This window comes from Pinus tabuliformis, chromosome X (genome assembly GCF_031772625.1).
Source record: "Pinus tabuliformis cultivar Carrire ecotype Pingquan chromosome X, CPIR1, whole genome shotgun sequence".
In the NCBI taxonomy this organism is placed as follows: domain Eukaryota; kingdom Viridiplantae; phylum Streptophyta; class Pinopsida; order Pinales; family Pinaceae; genus Pinus; species Pinus tabuliformis.
The window spans coordinates 570,828,795-570,849,405 of NC_142308.1; the positions used below are offsets into that span (position 1 = coordinate 570,828,795).

The 20,611-nt window shown below is 41.2% G+C and overlaps 1 protein-coding gene across 1 annotated transcript in view; it reads left to right on the forward strand.

Annotated features, from left to right (window-relative positions):
* The first annotated feature begins 1,020 nt into the window (after positions 1-1,020).
* HIT1 (Membrane trafficking VPS53 family protein) overlaps positions 1,021-20,611 on the forward strand; it is a 361,304-nt gene continuing 341,713 nt past the window's right edge. Inside the window, exons 1-3 of the mRNA XM_089448976.1 lie at positions 1,021-1,533; positions 2,588-2,682; positions 5,952-6,046. Of these exons, the coding sequence (XP_089305102.1) occupies positions 2,625-2,682; positions 5,952-6,046 (153 nt within the window). The 5' untranslated portion in view covers positions 1,021-1,533; positions 2,588-2,624. The remainder of the gene's footprint in view (positions 1,534-2,587; positions 2,683-5,951; positions 6,047-20,611) is intronic.

Here is a 20,611-nt window from a genome sequence, read left to right on the forward strand (position 1 = left end):
CTTCACCTTTTTTTTATGCAACTGAATCAGTAACTGAAAAGGCCTAATCGCGATGCCACCAAAAATCGAGCTTGACTACTGCCTCTCTAATCGTTGGATAACTACAACACCCCATAAACACAATTCCTGAGGTAGAGAAAAATTCGAACCAAGGCCGAGACGTCCCTGTACCTCATGGTATAGGACACCAAACTGTTATGCTAAACCCTCGCGGGCGGCTTAGATTCCACCTAATTACAAGATATAAACAAAGTATACAATATTAATTAATACGCTAACATAAAATAAAAATAAAAATCCATAATATAAAAAACTTACTAATAAAAAAATAATTTTACATATAAACCCAACCATAAAACATGGATGAAACACAACTACACATGGATGCAAAAATGGAATATCTACCTCAATGCCTGTCCTACAAATAGCAAGGAGCTAAAGGATTTTGTTATGGAGAAGTTTCTTAAAAAGGCATGGGGAAAGGAGTTGGGTAGAAAGAAGAAATATTACATTGAGGAATTCAACCCAAGGTGTGATCTACAATAAAAAGAGTTCATTGGAGCTAGCATTTTGTGGAGGGCAAAGATTCTTATTGCTCAATTAAGGACCAAATCACATCAACTTCGGTGTGAAAGGTCTAAAGAAGCTTGGGAAGAAAGAGTGTGTACATTTTGCACGTTTGGGGTTGTGGAATCAGAAAAACACTTCATTTTGGAATGTGACGCATTCAAAGACATCAGAGATAGTTATGAGAACATGGTAGCATTAGTTTCTTGGCATTGTCTTTTTAGCGAGGGGATTGTTGGAAGGTTAGGCCAGCTCATCATCAATTTGAATCTGAAAATGATTGAATTGCAAAAAGCAAAAAAACAAAGAACTAATAACCTAATAGACTATTTTTAATAGTGTAGACCTTAAAATATGATTTCATAATATAAATAAAAAAAATTGGAAGTAATTTTAATTTTTGTCGATACCAAAAACCCGTCGTGTTTCTATTTTTGTGGGACTTGAAACCTTAATTTTTTTATTTTCATGGAAGTTGCAACATAGCAATGCTTACTTGACAAATTCAGACCCGGGGCTGGTCAGAACGAAAAAATTTCCAGCTCGCTCGCCCGGTCTTTCCACGTTACATATAGGAAGGAAAATGAATACAAGGACGCAACTGGAAGAACCGCACCCCAGTATTTAAAACACCATACAGAACACAACAGACTCGACAACATTCCGAGACTTGACAAAGGGGCCAGGACCCGCCCGCGGACTACTACTTTGGCTTATCATAACCGTCGCTGCATCGAAAGAGATGGCAGCACCCACTGATCTGATTTGAACCAGTTCGATCTCAATTTTACAGAAATGTTTCTCAATAGCTAGATTGACGTTCAAGCGCTGAGCGGAGAGGGCATCCAATTGTCTTTGCAGATCAGGTAGATCTACTACAATTAGACATCCTGGTTGGCGTCCCGTTTAGAGGAAACGAAACGTTAGTTGTTCTGATGATTCTCACAGTCCAGTAGAGATTGTCAGGTAACACTTCTCTTCTTTAATATTGCTGTAAGGAAGTCTGACTATAGTTTGGCAGAAACATTGGATTTGTTTGACAATTAGAAACTAAAACCCATAAATGTCCTCAATCTATCATCTGGTGCTTTGGTTATTACTTTATGGTCAAAATTGCAGAGCAAGATGGATCTCCAATTTGTTGATTTTATTAGAGGCTTGTCCTCTGGGTGTCTTTTGGGGTCGTTGATGGGTATGAGATGCGATATATAACAACATGGTCCTTAGTGTTTGCCAGGGTAAAACTAGAAAGTTGCACTGATTGTTGGGTGCTCCCTTTAAGTCTTAGGAACCTTCTGAACAATGTGCGCCAGAAGAAGAGATAGTTGATTTTAGAGTTTGTTCGAAATATTCTGCTGGGATACCATCAGCCTTCAGGGCCTGGAGTCAAGTCACTTCAACAAAATAATTACCCTCTTCCATTTAAGTGAGAGGTTCTGCAAGCACTGCGTTTAACTTATTCGTCTATTGTCAAGCAGTAAAACATCAGAAAGGAGGAGAATGGATGCACTTCTGTTTTATACTGATAAGATTGGGTTTGCCAGAGTTCCTAATCATATTTAGCAATTTCCTCTTAGAAAACAATTCCGTTTTTCCTGGGCCACCTGCTTCCTTTACATATCAGCGGATACTCTGAGATAATGAGGTAGGTTCCTAGGGATTCTAGGCTGATTCTACATGTTAAGAAAGTGCTTCTGTTTCCATCTACTCTTATTTTTAGTACAGTTAGCTCTCGGGGGGACTAGCTGCATAATTTTGTTGTAGGTGACCCTGTTACTCCAATACGGAAGCTGAGCTCCCTCTCCTACACCATAGGAACCTAACTACTATATGTTATACATTTGAGCATTAATTAATTTTGTACAGTTTTTCCAAAATTTTGTTAGACTATTTTCAATTTACAAGTCCTCGACAATGTGGGTAAAGAAGACTATGATGACTATGGACATTTATCAGTTTGTTTTATGTTTCTAGAGAACGTAGTTGTGAGCTTCTAATATCTTTGACTTGTCTTTGACAGCTTGCTAGATTAAGAATTTTAAGCGGGAAGTGCAATAATGTCAACAATGGATAAATCTAATACTTTGGAGTATATCAATCAAATGTTTCCCACGGGTCAGTTTCTCATCTTTCTGTGCTAGTTATCTACTCACTCTTCACTTTCACCTAATTTGTCTGGTTTTTGCATAGCTTGTATAACTGTATATCTCAACTTACCCCATATTATCTTGTTTTGTCCTATGGTTCCTAATCTACAGACTTCTGTTTTTTTCACTTTCAATTATGTTTTAACATCAGCTTCTTTAGTGTGCGTGCTACTGTCTCACTTTTGTTTGAAAGTCCAGTACTCTGTTAGAAAAAAATTGATGGTAAAGCTTTGATACAGGATGTAAATCTTCAAATGTTTTAGACATCCTTGAGTTGGATAGCAAATCATCGTACTTGTGCTGCAGGCTATAGCTATGCTATTGAAGGACGTCACTGCTTATTCTATGGACTGAAAATTCAATTCTTTCTTAAACAATTTATGTAATCATAAGGAGACGAGATGAGAGATAGATACTGTAGGATAACCCCACAAATTTTGGGCTTTGTTCAGCTGCCTCAATTGCCTCTTTACGTCCTAATGTCTCTGCTACCCACCTTTAAGTGCACTGTATTGCCTCTGTTGACGAGGTTGTGTGCTTTTCTCCTTATATTGATTTGTCTGCATGGATTTCTCATTTATGTTCCTTAATCCATTTCATAGTAACAACAGAAAGATTTAGGAAATGGACTCCTCATATATGTTCCTTGAACCATCCCATAGCAACTCCACAATATTTTTTGTTTTTTGAGAAATACATATTATAGAATCTCTTTGGCTAAACTGCCGCGCTGTGAGGGGCATATTTATGCTGTCAAAGTCACCTAGGATTTGCACATGGCCTCATCTGCACTCACTCGAGTGTTTTGAACCTGGGTCTCCATGTTAATACAAGCTCGATTGCCTCACTGATTGCTGCTAGACCACACTCCTATGGGAAACTCCACAATAACTTACGAAAACAATCTTACACATCCTTGCATGATGCATTATAACTCATCCTTTATGTCTACCATTGGGTTATAATTTATAAGTATCTGATATGGATATCAGAGGAACATTATAATTTATATCATATGGCTTGGCAGCATGGTTTCCTAATGAGAATAAAAGACAACTTCCAGAATGAGTAAACTCTTCGTGCATGTATGCCTCGAATTCATTATATTAGCCAACATAAACCCTAATGATTACCGTGAAGCAGATTTTATGGTTGTCTTTTAGTTTGGAAAATAGACCCTAATATAAAAGTAGCCACTTTTTGATTTTCAATTTTACAAAGATTTTCATTTGAAGTGTTTATTAGTGATTGATGTATTTTGAGAGCATAGAAGGAAATTGGAAACCAAATATTGCATTTTAATAAAACGATGGTATTATATTTGGAATAAGAGTTACTTTCTAGGTAAGATACAACTTCACAGTAGTCAGTCTTTAATGTCAATTCTGCCCTCAAAATTCCGAAGTGTGATGATCCTCACCATCAAATCAAAATATTTTCAGATTCATGCCTTTACTGCAACTCTGGCTTCAGCTTGCTATTGGCATTCGACTTATTTTGCATAAATGTATTTGAATGTAGTCCATTATTTTGAAATAGTATACAATTTCATGTCTGAGAACTTATTTTGAAAGACTTATTTTGAAATAGTATACAATTTCATGTCTGAGAACTTCCAAGTTTGTGGCAAATACTCGATTGGTGGACTTGGTGGACAGGCTCAAAATCAAAAGCAGAAGTTAAGATGACATTCACAGCTGCTTTCACTGATTGCTGATGCCTTGAGCTGCATAAACTCTTGAACAATGGTTATCACATGGTCTCAGAAATGAGGTCAATAATACCTTTAATCTAGACTTGCATAAAGCCTTGGTTTTTTTCTTTTGGTCTTTATTTTTTGCGTTTGTAGTCATATTGATATAATCGATTATTAATACAGCAACTCAAGAGTGCCCACTGAACTTTAATATGGAGGCGATATACTGTACCATTCCTAATCTCTTCTTCCTTTGTTTACCATTCCTAATCTCTTCCCACTTTGTATTTTTATGCGAGATAGTACTGGCAAGAACATTAGTTCCTATCCTTGTACCCTTCTGCTGCTTTTGCACAACAATTTCTTATAAACAGGTAAACTCTAATGGCTTCAGGAGGTTAGTCTGAAAAGTTTGAACTTTGTAATGATGCTGACGTTAAAGGTGGATGCATTGTGCAATGGCCCTCCAAAAAGAATCCACATAACAGAAAATGACAGGAGATAGAGCAGATAATCACAGACAGCAATTAGCATAAGAACATGTGCATGTGTACATGTTCATGCATGTGGTAGCTAATAATATCAGAGGAACAGGTGATGGCTTAAGGGGGAAGCCTTGAATACTGCAGCTATCACCATGGCTGGATAGTCAAAAAGTGAATGTGTCCTTCACCAATGTGAACATCACCATCCCATCCACGCTACAGGGAGTAAAAGCTAGTTTTAAAACTGGAAGATGGCATTCACCCATATATTCTGCAATTCCATATGATATATTTTAGTAACAGTGTCTTTGAGGGGCGGGGGGGGGGGGTTACACACTTTAATTGATTAAGCCCTACTAACTCAAACCCTATTTTACTTCTGGTTGAATATGAAAGAGAAAGATACATATAAAGAAATAAGAACTTTATATATATAAAGATTTAATGCATATAGTTAAAATTGTAGCTGTCAATCAACTCTTATTATGTTAGAGGCCTTATCAAATCTCTAGTTACATGTAATAACATAAACAAACTTAGTGTGTAAGAACTCAAAAATAGCTATACATATGAGATCTCATTGATTATCATCATATCTGTCAAAGACGTAAATAATTGCTGATATCATTATCGAAGGATCTGCAACTAAAAGACAAGAATGGCAAAATCATTGGAGCTCTTGCTCTTGCTGGTTGTTTGGACTGTGACAGACAAATATCTCAAAACCCTATTGTGATAGATAGAGAGCTGAGAGGTAGCATCACATGATTTTGAGGGATTAAATGTCTCAACACTTTTCACAGATTTGTTAAAGTCATAGGAGGACCTTGTCCATTATTTTGTTGTTGTTTAAGTTCTTAATCAAAAAACAATCAGGAGAGTCAATTTCTTTCAGTAGACCTCCTGTGTGAGTAGTCAAAAGATTGTTATTGGCCATTTGTGAAAGTTGACATGGCATGGATATCTAAATACATAATACCAAAATGTGGTTTCTTGTGATTGTGATAGAGCTGTTTCAAAAACTTGTCTCTAAAGTTGTTGCCTTGTAACCTACAGAAGCATCTTTATCGGGTGTAGAGCCTATGATGCAAAAGATCCGAAGTGAGATTCGACATGTTGATGCACAAATATTGGCAGCAGTTCGCCAACAGGTTTGTATGATCTTTCAAGCATTTATTACGTTTTGAGTGACATTCTGTTCTTAACTGCTTTTGATGTCTTTGCATTTCATATGAACCTGCAGCATGTACCTTATTTTTTCTGTTCAAAGACACCTAGCCCTATTAGATTTTCTTGTATGGACTAGTGGCAATCTTTGTTCCCTGTAAGCCTTCCAATCTCTACATGGAGACAAGGAAGACATAAATTTACTGTTTTTAAAAAAGAGGAAAAATAATAAAGCAATTTAAAATTAGACACGATAAAGAAATATTTAAAGGCAAATCAAACAACATTATTCACATTTGTAAGGACATTGGGAGGAGTAAAGCTTCATGTTTCTAATGTCACATACAATAGGCTTTTCAACCAAACATATGCTTCACTTCATACTATCCTGCAGCATTTAGCTAAAACCTTATTTTTGCTGTTCAAGGACACCTAGTCCTATATAGATTTTGTATATGAACTAGTGGTAGTCTTTGTTTCTCGCAAGCCTTCTACTCATACATGGAACTCTCAAAGCGTACAAAAGAAAGGATAGATACAAGAACTGCCCAACACTCCTTGAAGAAACAGGAGAAAATAATGAAGCAATTCCAAAATTGAACACATTGAACACAATAACTAAGTAGATCAAGGCAAATCAAACAACACTATACACATATATAAGGACATTGGGAGGAGTAAAGCTTCATGGTTCTGATGTCGCATGCAATAGAGAGATGTTCCAACCAAAACATATGACTATTCACGAGTATGGTAAACTTGACAGAAATGAATAGATGTTGCTGCTGAAGTTGAAAAAACAAAGAATACTTAATTTCAAGTAAAATTATTACAAGGGATAATTGTAAGGTTTTGGGTAATGTATCAGAGTACATGTCTACCTTCTGTGGCTGTTCTTAATGGAATAATAAGCAATTCTGGGGCTATAAAATGCTAGAATACCTTACGTAAAAGAGCTGCAGCAGAGTGAGTTCTTAATTTGCAGAACATCAAACATATTTGTGACGATTTGGGTTTGGACTCTGTTCAGCCTCTCTATAAAGCCTGAGTTTAATGTGGGCTTTTCTTCTGAGGGTTCTTGAATGTTAGGGGATACATGCTTTGTGCCCATGTCATCTCCCTACAGTCCAAAATGATGGCCAGTGAAGCAGCCCTTTTAGAAGTTGACAGAAATGGTAAACTTGCATTTCAAAGGTGGTTATATCCAATTTGAATTTTTTGCTAGGTCACTATTTTATGATCAACTTTAGTGAATTAAAATATGTAGATAGTTTCTGGCATGCTTGAACAAATATTGGTTTTGCAATAGTCAGAGTCCATGCTTTGCTTATTGAGGCAGTGTTGAGGTGACAAAAAACTGGGCCAGTTTGTGTTTAACAATGTGCAGTGTGTGTTAAATATTGTAGCTCGGACATGTGTTCTCGCCTTGAGCGGTGTCACTGAGGCTAGGTAGTAGGAACACAGAGGAATGAATTATCTCCAAGCCCATGTAATTTTCTCTAAGTTTCACCTAGGGAAAATGTCTTAATTAAGTCAATGAATGATTTCTTAAAGATTTCCTAAGTTAAAACTTAAGAAAACTCGTTAATTAATTGGCATTAGTTGGGATAAGGTCGATTTTCCTCTAGAAGCTTCTTGAAAGTTTCTTAGATGATCTTAAGTTTTAACTGTTGATTGGGAGTCAAATTTCTAACTTCTAATCTCGGCCTTTCATTTGTGAATGAGAGATTATAAAGGGAAACTGATGGGCAACCTTGGGGCACATCGACTTGGGTGAGTTTTCAGTAAGACACCAGGAGGGTTTCAACTACAATATTTGACAAGGAGATTTCTTGGTTTATTCTTCATTTGAGAGACTTTCAGCTTCTGAGTTTTAGAGGGAGGTTTTGCTGGCCGAATTCTACAAAGAAGGCCGCGTGAGTTGCTAGAGGCTGTGCGAGTTGCTGGAGGGCTGCGTGAGTTGCCAGAGGCCGTGCGAGTTGCCGGAAGGGCAATGCAAATTGCCAGAAGAGCAATACGAGTTGCCAGAAGGCCGTGCGAGTGCCAAGCAAGGCTGAACGATTTGCAGGAGGGTTGTGTGGGTTTTCCTAGTTGATTTGATCAGCCGGAGTGAAGATTAATTTGCCAGTGTGAGGCAAGCAGTGAATATAATTTCTAATTAGCAGATTTGCTGAAGATTTAATAATAAAATTCTCATCTTGAAAATTGGTGTTCCCCATCTTGGGGTTTTTCCAAGGACATTTGTCCAAAAACATTTGTGTCATTTGTGTGATTGGTTTTTCGTATGTTCCGCTGCATTTTAATTTGGTGAATGGTATTGTTCATGTTTTTTATTCATTACTTTCAACTGAAAATTTAATTTTGCTCTGTATATGTAATCAAAACAATTTACTGGGTCAATAGCACCTTTTGGGTAATTGAGAAGGAGATTTCCGGGTTTCTTCTTCATTTGAGAGACTTCCAGCCTCTGAGTTTTAAAGGGAGGTTTTGTTGGCTGAATTATTCTGCAGATAATAAGGATAAGGATAATTTTGTTAATGTCCAACAAATGACCATAATAGATCAACGGGACTGTCGGTTACAATGATTACATTATGCCAAGCCGGTGGACCAAACGGTCCCCTTTAACATTTCTTTTCATGATCCAGGTGGATATTGGTGGCCACCTGCCAAGTCCACCTGGACCCCCACCATTGTTTCTCTCAGCATTTTTAGTTTCCTTAATTGTAGCACAACTTACTATTTTTAGCAGTTTTTCGGGTCCTGAACTTCTGGAGCCGTTTTGGGGACCTAAACGACGTTTTTTGGGAAATCTGGGGGCAACATGGGTCCATGGACCGATGTTTCCCTTCTCAAAGTGGTAGTGCTCGGATAGATCTTTCTAACGAGCTATTGTACGCGTCAAACGGAGATCGTATGCCAAAGTTACAACCCCGGGAAGTTGATGTACCAATTTACCCAAACGGGGCCCACAGTTTGGCGTTTCATCTCCTAGGGTTAGGTTTTGGAATGTTAAGGGTTTTCCATTGTTTCTCAACAATAAATAGGCCTTCGAGCCTCATTGTAACACAGTTCAGAGGCATGTAGCCACCACATCTCTTCTCAGAGATAAGCTACCATCGCCCTAGCTAGTTTATTTCCATTTCTGGTTGTAAGCATATTTCAGTATTTTCCATTAATGAAATGAAGTATTATTTCCGCTGCATCTTTGTGTATATGGTTATCTCTATAATTTGTTGCGTTCCTGTTTAAATCCGGATCAGTCGTATCAGAGCGGTTTGCTTTTTCTCTGTTTTTCTTTGCATGTCCCCAACAAGGTCGAGATATAAGGAGTTAGGGCTTGAACTGGTTGAACCTTTGCAAGACCAGCCTCGTAAATCCCGACGGCCTCCCATGGCGGATGAGAAGAAAGACGAGGGGGCAGGAGATCCCATCAAAATCTTGCTCGAAGAAGCCCTCGAGCGACAACGGAACGCGATGATGGACAGCTTTGCCCAGATCCTTCAGCGGCTACCCAGAAGCGATGCATTGGCTTCCAGCAGCTACTCTGGAAATGCCATACCCTTTAAGGTACAAGTCAATTTTGAAATCCCCATATTCGAGGGTCAAATAGACGCAGATGCCGTAGATAAATGGTTAAATCTGCTAGAGGGTTATTTTTCTGTTCATGAATTTTCGAGTCGGGAAAAGATTGTTTTCGCTCTTCTCAAAGCAGCCCCCCACGTCAAGGACTGGTGGGAAACCTACTGCGAGCAGAAGGATGAAAGTACTGGCTCACTATTTTCAGCCGCACCCACCTGGAATTCATTCCGGGATGCCTTCAAGGAGTAGTACTACCCTGTCGGAAGCTATGAGGATGTATACATAAAGTGGACCACGCTGCGGTAGGGAAGGGACCAAGACGTGTCGGAGTTCACCAATCTTTTCCATACCCTTCGCACAAAGTTGGGTATCAAGGATTCGGAGCAACATTTGATACTCAAATACCGTGGTTGCCTGCACAAGTACATCCAGGAAGAAATACAATTCTTGAACATCTCCTCGCTCGGCGTAGCATACCGATATGCCGTCAAGGTCGAGCAGAAGTTTAAACAAAAGAAGCGAGACTTTGGATCTGCGAATCCAAAGCAGGGGAAAGGTGCCCCTAACCACAGAACAAAGGACAAAGCCAAGGCAGGACAGCCCAAGACAACCTGCCGAAGCTGCAAGCAAAGAACAGCGTCGCGAAGCCGAAAAAGGACACTGGAAAATGGTGTGAGTTCCATAAGAGCTCCACTCACAACACAAGTGAGTGTCGGGCCAAGCAGTCACTGGTGGCTGAGCTAAAGGTTTCAGAATCAGATGCATGTTCCGACTCTGAGTCAGAACCCGATAAGGGGAATGAAAAAGGGAAGCAGATCATTGATGCGGATCCCAACGCCACTGTTGCTACCGCCAAGATCCAGAAAAATGAACCCGAAGATCCAGAGGAGGAGGAGCGTCTCTTCCACTCCCAGATGTGGGTAAAGGGCTCCCTGATACAGTTCATTGTTGATAGCGGGAGTCAAAAGAACCTCATTTCAGCAGAGGTCGTGAAGCGGTTGGGCTTACCGACCACAGCACATCCGCAACCATACACCATTGGGTGGCTTCACCAAGGACGAGATCTTCGCGTGAGCCAGCAGTGTCGCCTTCCATACAACATCAAGCCCTTCACGGATGAGGTATTGTGTGACATTGCTCCCCTTGAAGTTTGTGATGTATTATTAGGACAACCATACTTGTGGAAGCGACATGCTGTGTATGAATCAAGGCCCCGTGCTGTTATTATTACATTGGGAAATAAGTTGTACAGGATACCAGAGGTAGCGCCACCTACCGCCATCTCTTTGGTTACTGCAAAACAATGCAGTAAGATTATTTCCAAAACCAGGAAATTTGTTTTCCTGATGATACGCCCTCAAGGAAAGAAGAAGACTGTGGCCGCGGCCTCCAGAAGGGGTCCCTCTACACGACAACTACAGATGGACAAGGTTGTGGAGGAGTACGAGGACATCTTCACCTCCCCTGCAGGGGTTCCTTTGCACTGTCAGGTCAAGCACTCCATCGATCTGACCCCAAGTGCGCCGCTACCCAATGGACCAATTTATCGGCGCTCTGTTCTGGAGAACAATGAAATCAAGAGGCAGATTCAGGAGCTCCTGCAGAAAGGTCACATCCGTCCGAGTTCATCGCCTTGTGGGAGCCCGATCATGTCGGTACAGAAGAAGGATGGGACGTGGAGACTCTGTATTGACTATCGGGCGCTGAACAAGATCACTGTTCGTAATAGGTACCCGATCCCGCGGATTGATGACCTCCTGGACCAACTAAAGGGGGCGAAATATTTCAGCAAGATCGACCTGAAGTCAGGATATCACCAGGTACCAATCGAACCCTCTGATGTGTGGAAGACTGCCTTCAAATCTAAGGAGGGCCTTTTCGAATGGTTGGTTATGCCTTTCGGATTGACGAATGCTCCTGCAACCTTCATGAGGCTAGTGGATGACATCTGGCGGCCATTCACCAACTCCTTTGTAGTAGTATACTTGGATGACATTCTGATCTTCAGCCAGAGTTGGGAAGAGCACCTCCACCACATCCGACAGGTTCTCCAAACACTGCGGCAACACAAGCTATGTGCCAATTTGGAGAAATGCACTTTTGGCATCACCCAGGTTCAGTATCTGGGATACATCATTGATGAACAGGGGGTGCATGTCGATCCAGCCAAGATCCAAGTCATTCGGGATTGGCCCTCTCCAACCACTCTAACAGAGCTCCGCAGCTTTCTAGGTCTTGCCAACTTCTACCGCAGGTTCGTGTTGGGGTTTTCTCATATTACTTGGCCCTTGAGTCAAGTCACCAAGGGAGGGGCGAAAGCAAAATTCTTTTGGTCTGAATCTCAACAGAAGGCATTCATGGAGTTGAAGGATCACCTCTGCACGGCACTAGTGCTCGCGTTACCAGATTTACAACAACCATTTGAGGTCGAGACAGATGCCTCTGACTATGCTATTGGGGCAGTCCTTACTCAACATGGACATCCAGTGGCATATCACAGTGAAACACTTTCAGACACAGTCCCGAAGTACCCCACTTATGATAAAGAGATGTATTCCATTGTACAGGCCTGTCGACAATGGAAGCATTACATTTTGGGGAAGGAAACGGTCATCCACACAGACCACCAACCCCTGCAGTTCATACAGACCCAAGGGAAATTGCAGAATGATCGCCATCAGAAGTGGTCTACATACCTGCAACAGTTCCACTTGAATATCAAGTATAAGAAGGGCAGCACCAATAATGTTGCAGATTGCCTCAGTCGACCACCGATCATGGCGTTAACCACCGTGCTCAACTCTTGTGGGCACGAGACTTCTGATTGGCCACTTCTCTACAAAAGCGACCCAGAATTCGGCCACACATACCAGACACTCTTGGAGGGTCGGCATGTTCTAGATTTTCACCTCCAGGATGACCTGTTATGCCACCTGGGTCACCTTTGTGTTCCTTCAAGCGAGCGTGCCAAGATGATTTGGGAAGCACACTACAGTCGGGCTGCTGGGCATTTCGGGGTCGAGAAAACAGTGGCAGTACTGCAAAATTATTTCTATTGGCCGAATCTTCGACAGGATGTTGGGAAGTACATCAGATCATGTACTGCCTGTGCCATTGCCAAACCAACCATTAAGAAGCACGACCTCTATACCCCGTTGCCTACCCCTAGTCGACCTTGGGAATCCATCTCCATGGATTACATGTCAGGCCTTCCTTCCACTAAGCATGGAAATAGCTGTGTTTTTGTGGTCGTCGACAGGTTCTCGAAGATGGCCATTATGGTGGCCTGCAAGAAGAATATCACAGCAGAAGCCACTGCTAAACTCTTCTTTGAACGAGTGTGGGTGCACTTTGGGATCCCACAGTCTATCATCTCAGATCGGGACAGTCAGTTTCTCAGCACATTTTGGTCCAGTCTCTGGTCAATGCTGGACACCAAACTCAGGAAGTCCACAGCCTTCCATCCTCAAACTGATGGCCAGACAGAGGTTGTCAATAGGATGATTGTGCACATTCTGCGCATGTATAACTCAAAGCATCCACGCACATCGGACGAGAGCCTCCCCTATGTTCAACACAGCTACAATCGAGCTCTTCACAGCTCCACTGGCCATAGCCCTTTTCAGGTGGGTTTGGGATTCCAGCCACTATGCCCCATTGATGTGGCCATGCCACTTGCAGCTACTCACATAAATTCAGCTCATGTCCAGTCCGAAACAGATAAGGCCACCAGCTTCATTGAGCGCATCCAACATATTCGCCAGCAGGTCCATGACATTCTTGAGAAATCAAATGCCAAGTACAAGCAGCGACATGATCAACATCGGGTGCCACACAAGTTTCAGGTGGGCGACAAAGTCTGGTTGCATTTGCAAAAGGAACGCCTTACTGGAGCCTATCGGAAATTGAGACCACTTTGATATGGTCCTTACACCATTACTAAGGCTATGGGAGACAATGCATTTGAGCTCAGCATTCCCCCATTCCTTGGCCTGCACCCAGTGGTCAATGTGGACCGCCTTCGGCCATACTTTCCACCATTGCTAGACACATCCGACATTGCAGAACAGCTCAAACCCACAGAATTAAATCCAGATGGCATGGAACAAGCTGCAACTGATCGGATCATGGACACACAGATCAAGAACACTCGCCAACAGAATATCCAACTGTATCGAGTTGTTAAAGCAGGCCAACTCCTTCAGCAGGGCAAGTGGCTCACCAGGGAACAAGTTCAGCAAAAGTTTCCTCATCTCATGGAGGAGCTCAACGCAATGGGGACCATTGCTTCCTAAGGGGGGAGGAATGATCCAGGTGGATATTGGTGGCCACCTGCCAAGTCCACTTGGACCCCCACCATTGTTTCTCTCAGCATTTTCAGTTTCCTTAATTGCTGCACAACTTACTATTTTTAGCTGTTTTTCGGGTCCTGAACTTCTGGAGCCGTTTTGAGGCCCTAAACGACGTTTTTTGGGAAATCTGGGGGCAACATGGGTCCATGGACCGATGTTGCCCTTCCCAAAGTGGTAGTGCTCGGATAGATCTTTCTAACGAGCTATTGTACGTTTCAAACGGAGATCGTATGCCAAAGTTACGACCCCGGGAAGTTGATGTACCAATTTACCCAAACGGGGCCCACAGTTTGGCGTTTTATCTCCTAGGGTTAGGTTTTGGAATGTTAAGGGTTTTCCATTGTTTCTCAACAATAAATAGGCCTTCGAGCCTCATTGTAACACAGTTCAGAGGCATGTAGCCACCACATCTCTTCTCAGAGATAAGCTACCATCGCCCTAGCTAGTTTATTTCCATTTCTGTTTGTAAGCATATTTCAGTATTTTCCATTAATGAAATGAAGTATTATTTCCGCTGCATCTTTGTGTATATGGTTATCTCTGTAATTTGTTGCGTTCCTGTTTAAATCCGAATCATTTCAAAAGTAGAAAATACATCTATAAGGCCGTATGAGTTGCCAATGCAAGTTGTCAGAGAGTCACACGAGTTGCCAGAGGCTATTCGTGTTGCCGAAAGGTTAGTGTGAATTACCAGAAGAGCAGTGCGAGTTGCCTGAAGGCCGTGCAAGTGCCAGGAAAGGCTGAGTGATTTGTAGAAGGAAGGCTGTGTGGGTTTTCCCAGTCGATTTGATCAGTTGGAGTGAACATTGATTTGCTAGTGTGAAGCAAGTAGTAAATGTAATTTCTCATTAGCAGATTTGCTGAAGATTTAATAATAAAACTCTCATCTTGAAAACAGTTTTTTCCCATCGTAGGGTTTTTCTAGGGACATTTGTCCTAAAATATTTGTCATTTGTGTGATTGGTTTCTCATAGGTTTTGTTGTATTTTAATTTGGTGAATGGTGCTGTTCTTGTTTTTTATTCATTACTTTCAGCTGAAAATCTAATTTGTTGTGTATAAGTAATCAAAATAATTTACTGGGTTAATAACACCTTTTGGGTAGTAGAAATTTCACATGGTATTAGAGCTGCTACAACGCTGGGGTTTTTCTTTATTTGAGCACTAGGGTTTTGAAAGAGAAATCAAGGGTTTCATCACACAGGTCGATTTTCTTCAGATCTATTGGGGTTTATTGTTTGAGGGTTTCAGAAATGGCTTTAGTTGGTTTGAGGGATCAAGATAGAATTGATGGTGCATCAAACTTTGGTATCTGGAAATCTAGGGTACTTTGTTCTTGGAGGAGCATGGATTGAAGGAATATGCAATGTTTAATGTTGCTGTACCGATAGATCCAACACAGTTAGCAACCTACCACAAGGAGCCAAATCTAGGCGTATTATCCAAGATGGGGTCAAAGATCATGTCGTACCTCATATTACAGAGTTGGATACGTGTAAGATGTGGGATGCCATCCGAAATATTTTCTAGAGTGCAACTGTGAACAAGAAATTGATCCTCAAAGAGAAACCATGAAGCACCAAACAGAACAAGGGAGAAAGCGTTGTTAGCTACCTTACTAGGGTTAGACAAGTCAGAGATGAGTTAGCAGCTGTTAGAGAAAGTGGCAGATGAAGAGCTTGTGAGAACTGCGTTGAATGGGTTCTCAAAGCAATGGGATGTCTTTGTCCAAGTGATTATTCCTTGGAGTGATTTCACTCAGGATGAGCTTATGAAGTGCTATGTCAATGCAAGCAACAATAGTGGCTAGAAGGGTGAGGATGACGAGAACATTGCTCTTGCAGGAAAGGGAAAATCAAAGAAAGGCTCAAGCAAAGGGTCTAACCCCAAGGGAGAAAATAAGAAGAAAGACATGAGTAAAATCAAGTGTTTCGACTGTCATCAACAGGGACACTATGTCAATGAATGTCCTAATAGGAAGAAAGGTGAAAAGAAGAAGCAACAACCAACAACTTCAACAGACATTGATGAACCATCTTCAAGATTTGAGGAAGAATTCAGTCTCATTGCTTGCTTATCTAGCTCGATTTCCACATGTGTTTGGTACATCGATATTGGGGTGTCATGTCATATGACAAGAGTTAGAGAGTATTTCTCCAGCTAGAAAGCAAAGGAGATGAGATTCTAGATAGAAATGGGAAACAAGGCCAAGGTACTCCAGTTGGGAGATGGACAATCACATTTTAGAGGGAGTCAGGCAAGAATATCCATATAACAGATGTGTTGTACGTGCCAGGTATGGGTATGAGTCTAATTTCAGTTTCTATTCTTCAGGATAAGGGATATGATGTACTCTTTTGAGGACAAAAGGTGTACTTGAAACGCCAGGATTGGAAGTTAGCAAAGGAGATTGGGGTTAGAAGCAACAGGTTGTATAAGTTGCAGTTTGAAGTTCCAAAGGCATTGGTTAACAACAATAGTAGCAAAGATATGGGAGAGCTGTGGCATAGGAGGATGGGTCATATCCATCACGGAGCACTTAAGTTGCTCAAAGAAACGGTGATAGGTATTCCAAAGGTGAGTACAGAGCACAATGATGCATTCAAAGGGTGCGTACTTGGAAAATTCTCAAAAGCAACATTTCCAAGTAGTGACAGTAGAAACAAGGGTGTTTTAGAGTTGATACATTCTGATATTTGTGGTCCATTGTTGACACGATCTCTCTGGGGTTATGGATATTTTGTGACCTTCATTGATGATTGCTTTAGGAAGACATGGATATACTTCTTGAAGATAAAAGATGAAGTCTTTAGTTGCTTCCAAGAGTTAAGGTTCTTATGGAGAACTCAACAGGAAAGAAGATAAAGGTACTTCGAACAAACAATGGGGGTGAGTATATTGAGAAAACCTTCAAGGAGTTTTGTGCCAAGGAAGGAATCAGGAGAGAATGGACAACTCCATACAATCTGTAGTAGGATGGGGTTGTAGAACACAAGAATAGAGCCATAGTCAAAGTAGCAAGAGCCATGCTATATGATCAAGATATGCCTAAATATCTTTGGGTAGAAGTATGTAGCTCAACAATCTACATTTAGTATAGGGTCCCACATAAGGTGTTGGGAAAGATGACACTTGAGGAAGCATTTACGAGGAAGAATCTAGAAGTCGGTCATTTCTGGATTTTTGGCAGTATTGCTTATTAGAGAATGTAGGCTTTCACAACTATTCATATTGTTAGAAGTTCCGGAAGAAGACTGTGTGTGAAAATTTTCATGTCCAACATTTCGAATGGGCACTCCACCCATCATTAGGGTCTGGAAAGCTTGTCCCCGATGATGGGTGTAGTGTCCACCCGAAACATTGGACAAGAAAAATTTCATATACAATTTTCTTCCGAAAACGTTAACAATATTGCTTAGAAGCGTACTAAGCTAGGTTCTACTGCAGAGAAAGGGTATTTCGTTGGTTACAACAAGACATCCAACGCATATAGGATCTATATTCCAGGGAATCGGGAGATCATTGTGAGACAAGACGTTAAGTTTCAAGAGGAGAAAGTCTTTAGGAGGTCTCATGAGTTTCCAACAACTGATTAGAGTCAGCAGACAAAAGCTCCAAGGGTTGAACAACAATCCTAGTTGCGGGGCACAAGTACAGTGACTAGTATATGCACAAGTACAAGTGTTGAGGAGATTTTGTAGAATATGGAGTAACAACATGATGAGGAGCATGAAGCTCCACCCTCTTCAATTGGCAGGAGGAATGACGAGGTGCTTTAGACATTGAGAGATGCTTAGGAGTTTGTGGGAGCTCCTAGATCGAGCACCAGAGATAGAAGACCACTAGAGAGATATTAAGGTTACATGGTGTTAATGAGTCAGTGCATTGAAAGTGAGCCTTTCAATTATCAGGAGGTTGTACAACAACAAGTTTGGCAGGATGCTATGGTGGAGGAGTACAACTCCATCATGAAGAATGGTGTTTTAGAGGTGGTGCGTAGATCGTTGGATAGGACAATGGTTGGTTCTTATTGGATCTATAAAATCAAGCACGCTTCAGATGGCAACGTAGAATAATTCAAAGCCAGGTTCATGGCTAAGGGATTCTCTCAGAAAGAGGGAATCGATTATGAGGAGACACTTGCTCCCATAGCCAGGAATACTTCCATTAAGGCTGTGATCTCACTTGTAGCATAGATGGGATGGCAGATTCATCAGATGGATGTCAAGACAACGTTTTTGAACGAAGTCATAGAAGAGGAGGTGTGCATTGAACAACTAAAAGGGTTTGAGGCATACATTAGGGAAACACATGTATGCAGATTGAAGAGAGCACTATATGGGTTCAAGCAAGCTCCCATGGCATATTGACAACTACTTGTAGGCGATGGGCTTCGTGAAGAATGAGACAAATTCTAATCTCTACTATCTTATGGTTGGAGGTGAACCACTCATCCTTGTTTTGTATGTGGATGATTTATTTTTGACTGGGTCACCAGGGCTCATAGAAGATCGTAAGGGGGACTTAGCAACAAAGTTCAAGATGAAGGTTTTGGGGCTGATGCGCTATTTTCTAGGACTAGAAGTGTGGTAGACAAAAGGGGAAATTTAGGAGGTTGGACTATAGACCCATGTCTACACCTATGGTAACTAATTGGAGGAAGATTGATGCATCAAAGTAGAAGGCAGTGGTCCCCACTCTATAGAGACGACTTATTGGCTCTCTTATGTATCTGGTCAACACAATGTCATATATTTGCTTTGTAGTCAATTCTCTTAGTCAGTTAACGGTGGAACCAAAGAGAGTGCATTGGATAGCAACAAAGCATGTGTTGCGATACCTACATGATATAGTTGAGTATGGGTTGAAATATACTTAGGGAGATGGTGTTAGGTTGATTGGCTACATTGATGCAGATTGGGTAGGTAATGCAGTGGACCGGAAAAGCACTTCAGGGTTTTGCTTCAACATGGGATCAGGGGTTGTCTCTATTGGAAATATGGTAGCCATGGTTAGTATCTTCATCATGAAAAGAAAAAGAAAAAATTGAATATGAATTTATGCCTCCAAATTACTTAATTCGGCCCCTAAGTTGATCAAGTCGGCCTACCCAAGAGACATGACTATTCGCATGGACAAACAACTATGTATTGAGCCTATTCGCTTCCCTTCTAGGTAGATTTCAGATCACTCTACTCTAAGGCATGTGACTATTCGCTTCCTTTCACATGGTAATATGTGCTTTTGAAAGAAATGTGACAAAAGTTGCATCTCCATTGAACATTGCCTCCCCCCTTCCCCTTGGTGCTTGTCCCATCCTCTCTTGTGACATATTTCCACAAGGGATATTTCTTAATGTTGTCTTTAGGTCTTCCTCTTCCCTCAACATTACTTGCAGTAGACTTTGATGATATTGGGGGAGGAGGGGCATCTCCAATGGAGACATTCTTCCCCTTCCTTTGCCCCCTAACTGCTGCCTTTGATTAAGCCATGAAGACTGTAAAAAAAATAAACAAAACATGCACAAATTTGTAAAAAAAAATCATATACAAACCGCTGCAATAGAAATGCAAAACAATAGAGCTGAAATGCACTTACCTGGTGCTTGAATCTCCTTGCCGAATGCTCCACACCCTTAGCTCCTTGCTCCAAACCCTTAGCTCCTTGCCCACAGCTCAAAGTATGCAAAACTGAAAGAGAAATATGGTGAAAAACATAAGGAACAACGCCTTTTTTAAGCGCGCGGGTTTCATTTTAGGGGATTCGAATCCCAGAATCGGGACACGATGTGTCCTAACGGGTTTCGTATGGGATCCATACAAATCCCATTAGGACACGTTGTATCCCCTTCTGGGATTTGAATCCCCAGCGAATCGTGTCCGATTTGCAGGATTCAGACACGTGGAGGGTTTATAACGAATCCGGTTACTTAGGTTTCTTGGTACAACATGAAGCATAGATCTATTGCATTAAGCTCTACAGAAGCAGAGTACTTGTGTGTTAATTTTAGGTATGTTCTATGCTTAGAGCAATTCATTTCAATTTTCATAGTTAGCTCAATATATTTTCCAGATTAGCAATCACATTAGCATTAAAGTAAACTGCAGATAGAACATAAACATAAATCACAGAAGACAAGCCAAGACAAGAGGACACAAGATGTGGCGCTAGCCAGGGACAAACCCCAATTTGGGGAAACCCTTGATCAATTCTTCTTTTATGTTCTTAAATAGTTCAGTAGAGAGAGAGAGATAGTACATTTACAACAAAAGTCAACATTTTGACTTTTCTAGATAAGAGCAAAGATCATATCTAGGAAGATGATACATGAGATCAGTTGAAGACATGCTGCTTCAACTGATTCTCCAAGGTGACTCCTTCACCTCTCATTGTGCTGCATCTTGTCATCATGCTGCACCTCACTGTGCTGCACCATGCTGCACCCATCATAACAATGTTGGACCTCATGATTGCTGCACCTTATGCTGCACTGCTGTCCCATGTGCCATGGTTGAACCATGTTGTCATACTGCATGTCTCATGTGCTTGCAACACCATGCTTGCCACTGCTATCCATGCTGTCCATGATAATCATGCTGTCCATGCTTGCTGTTGT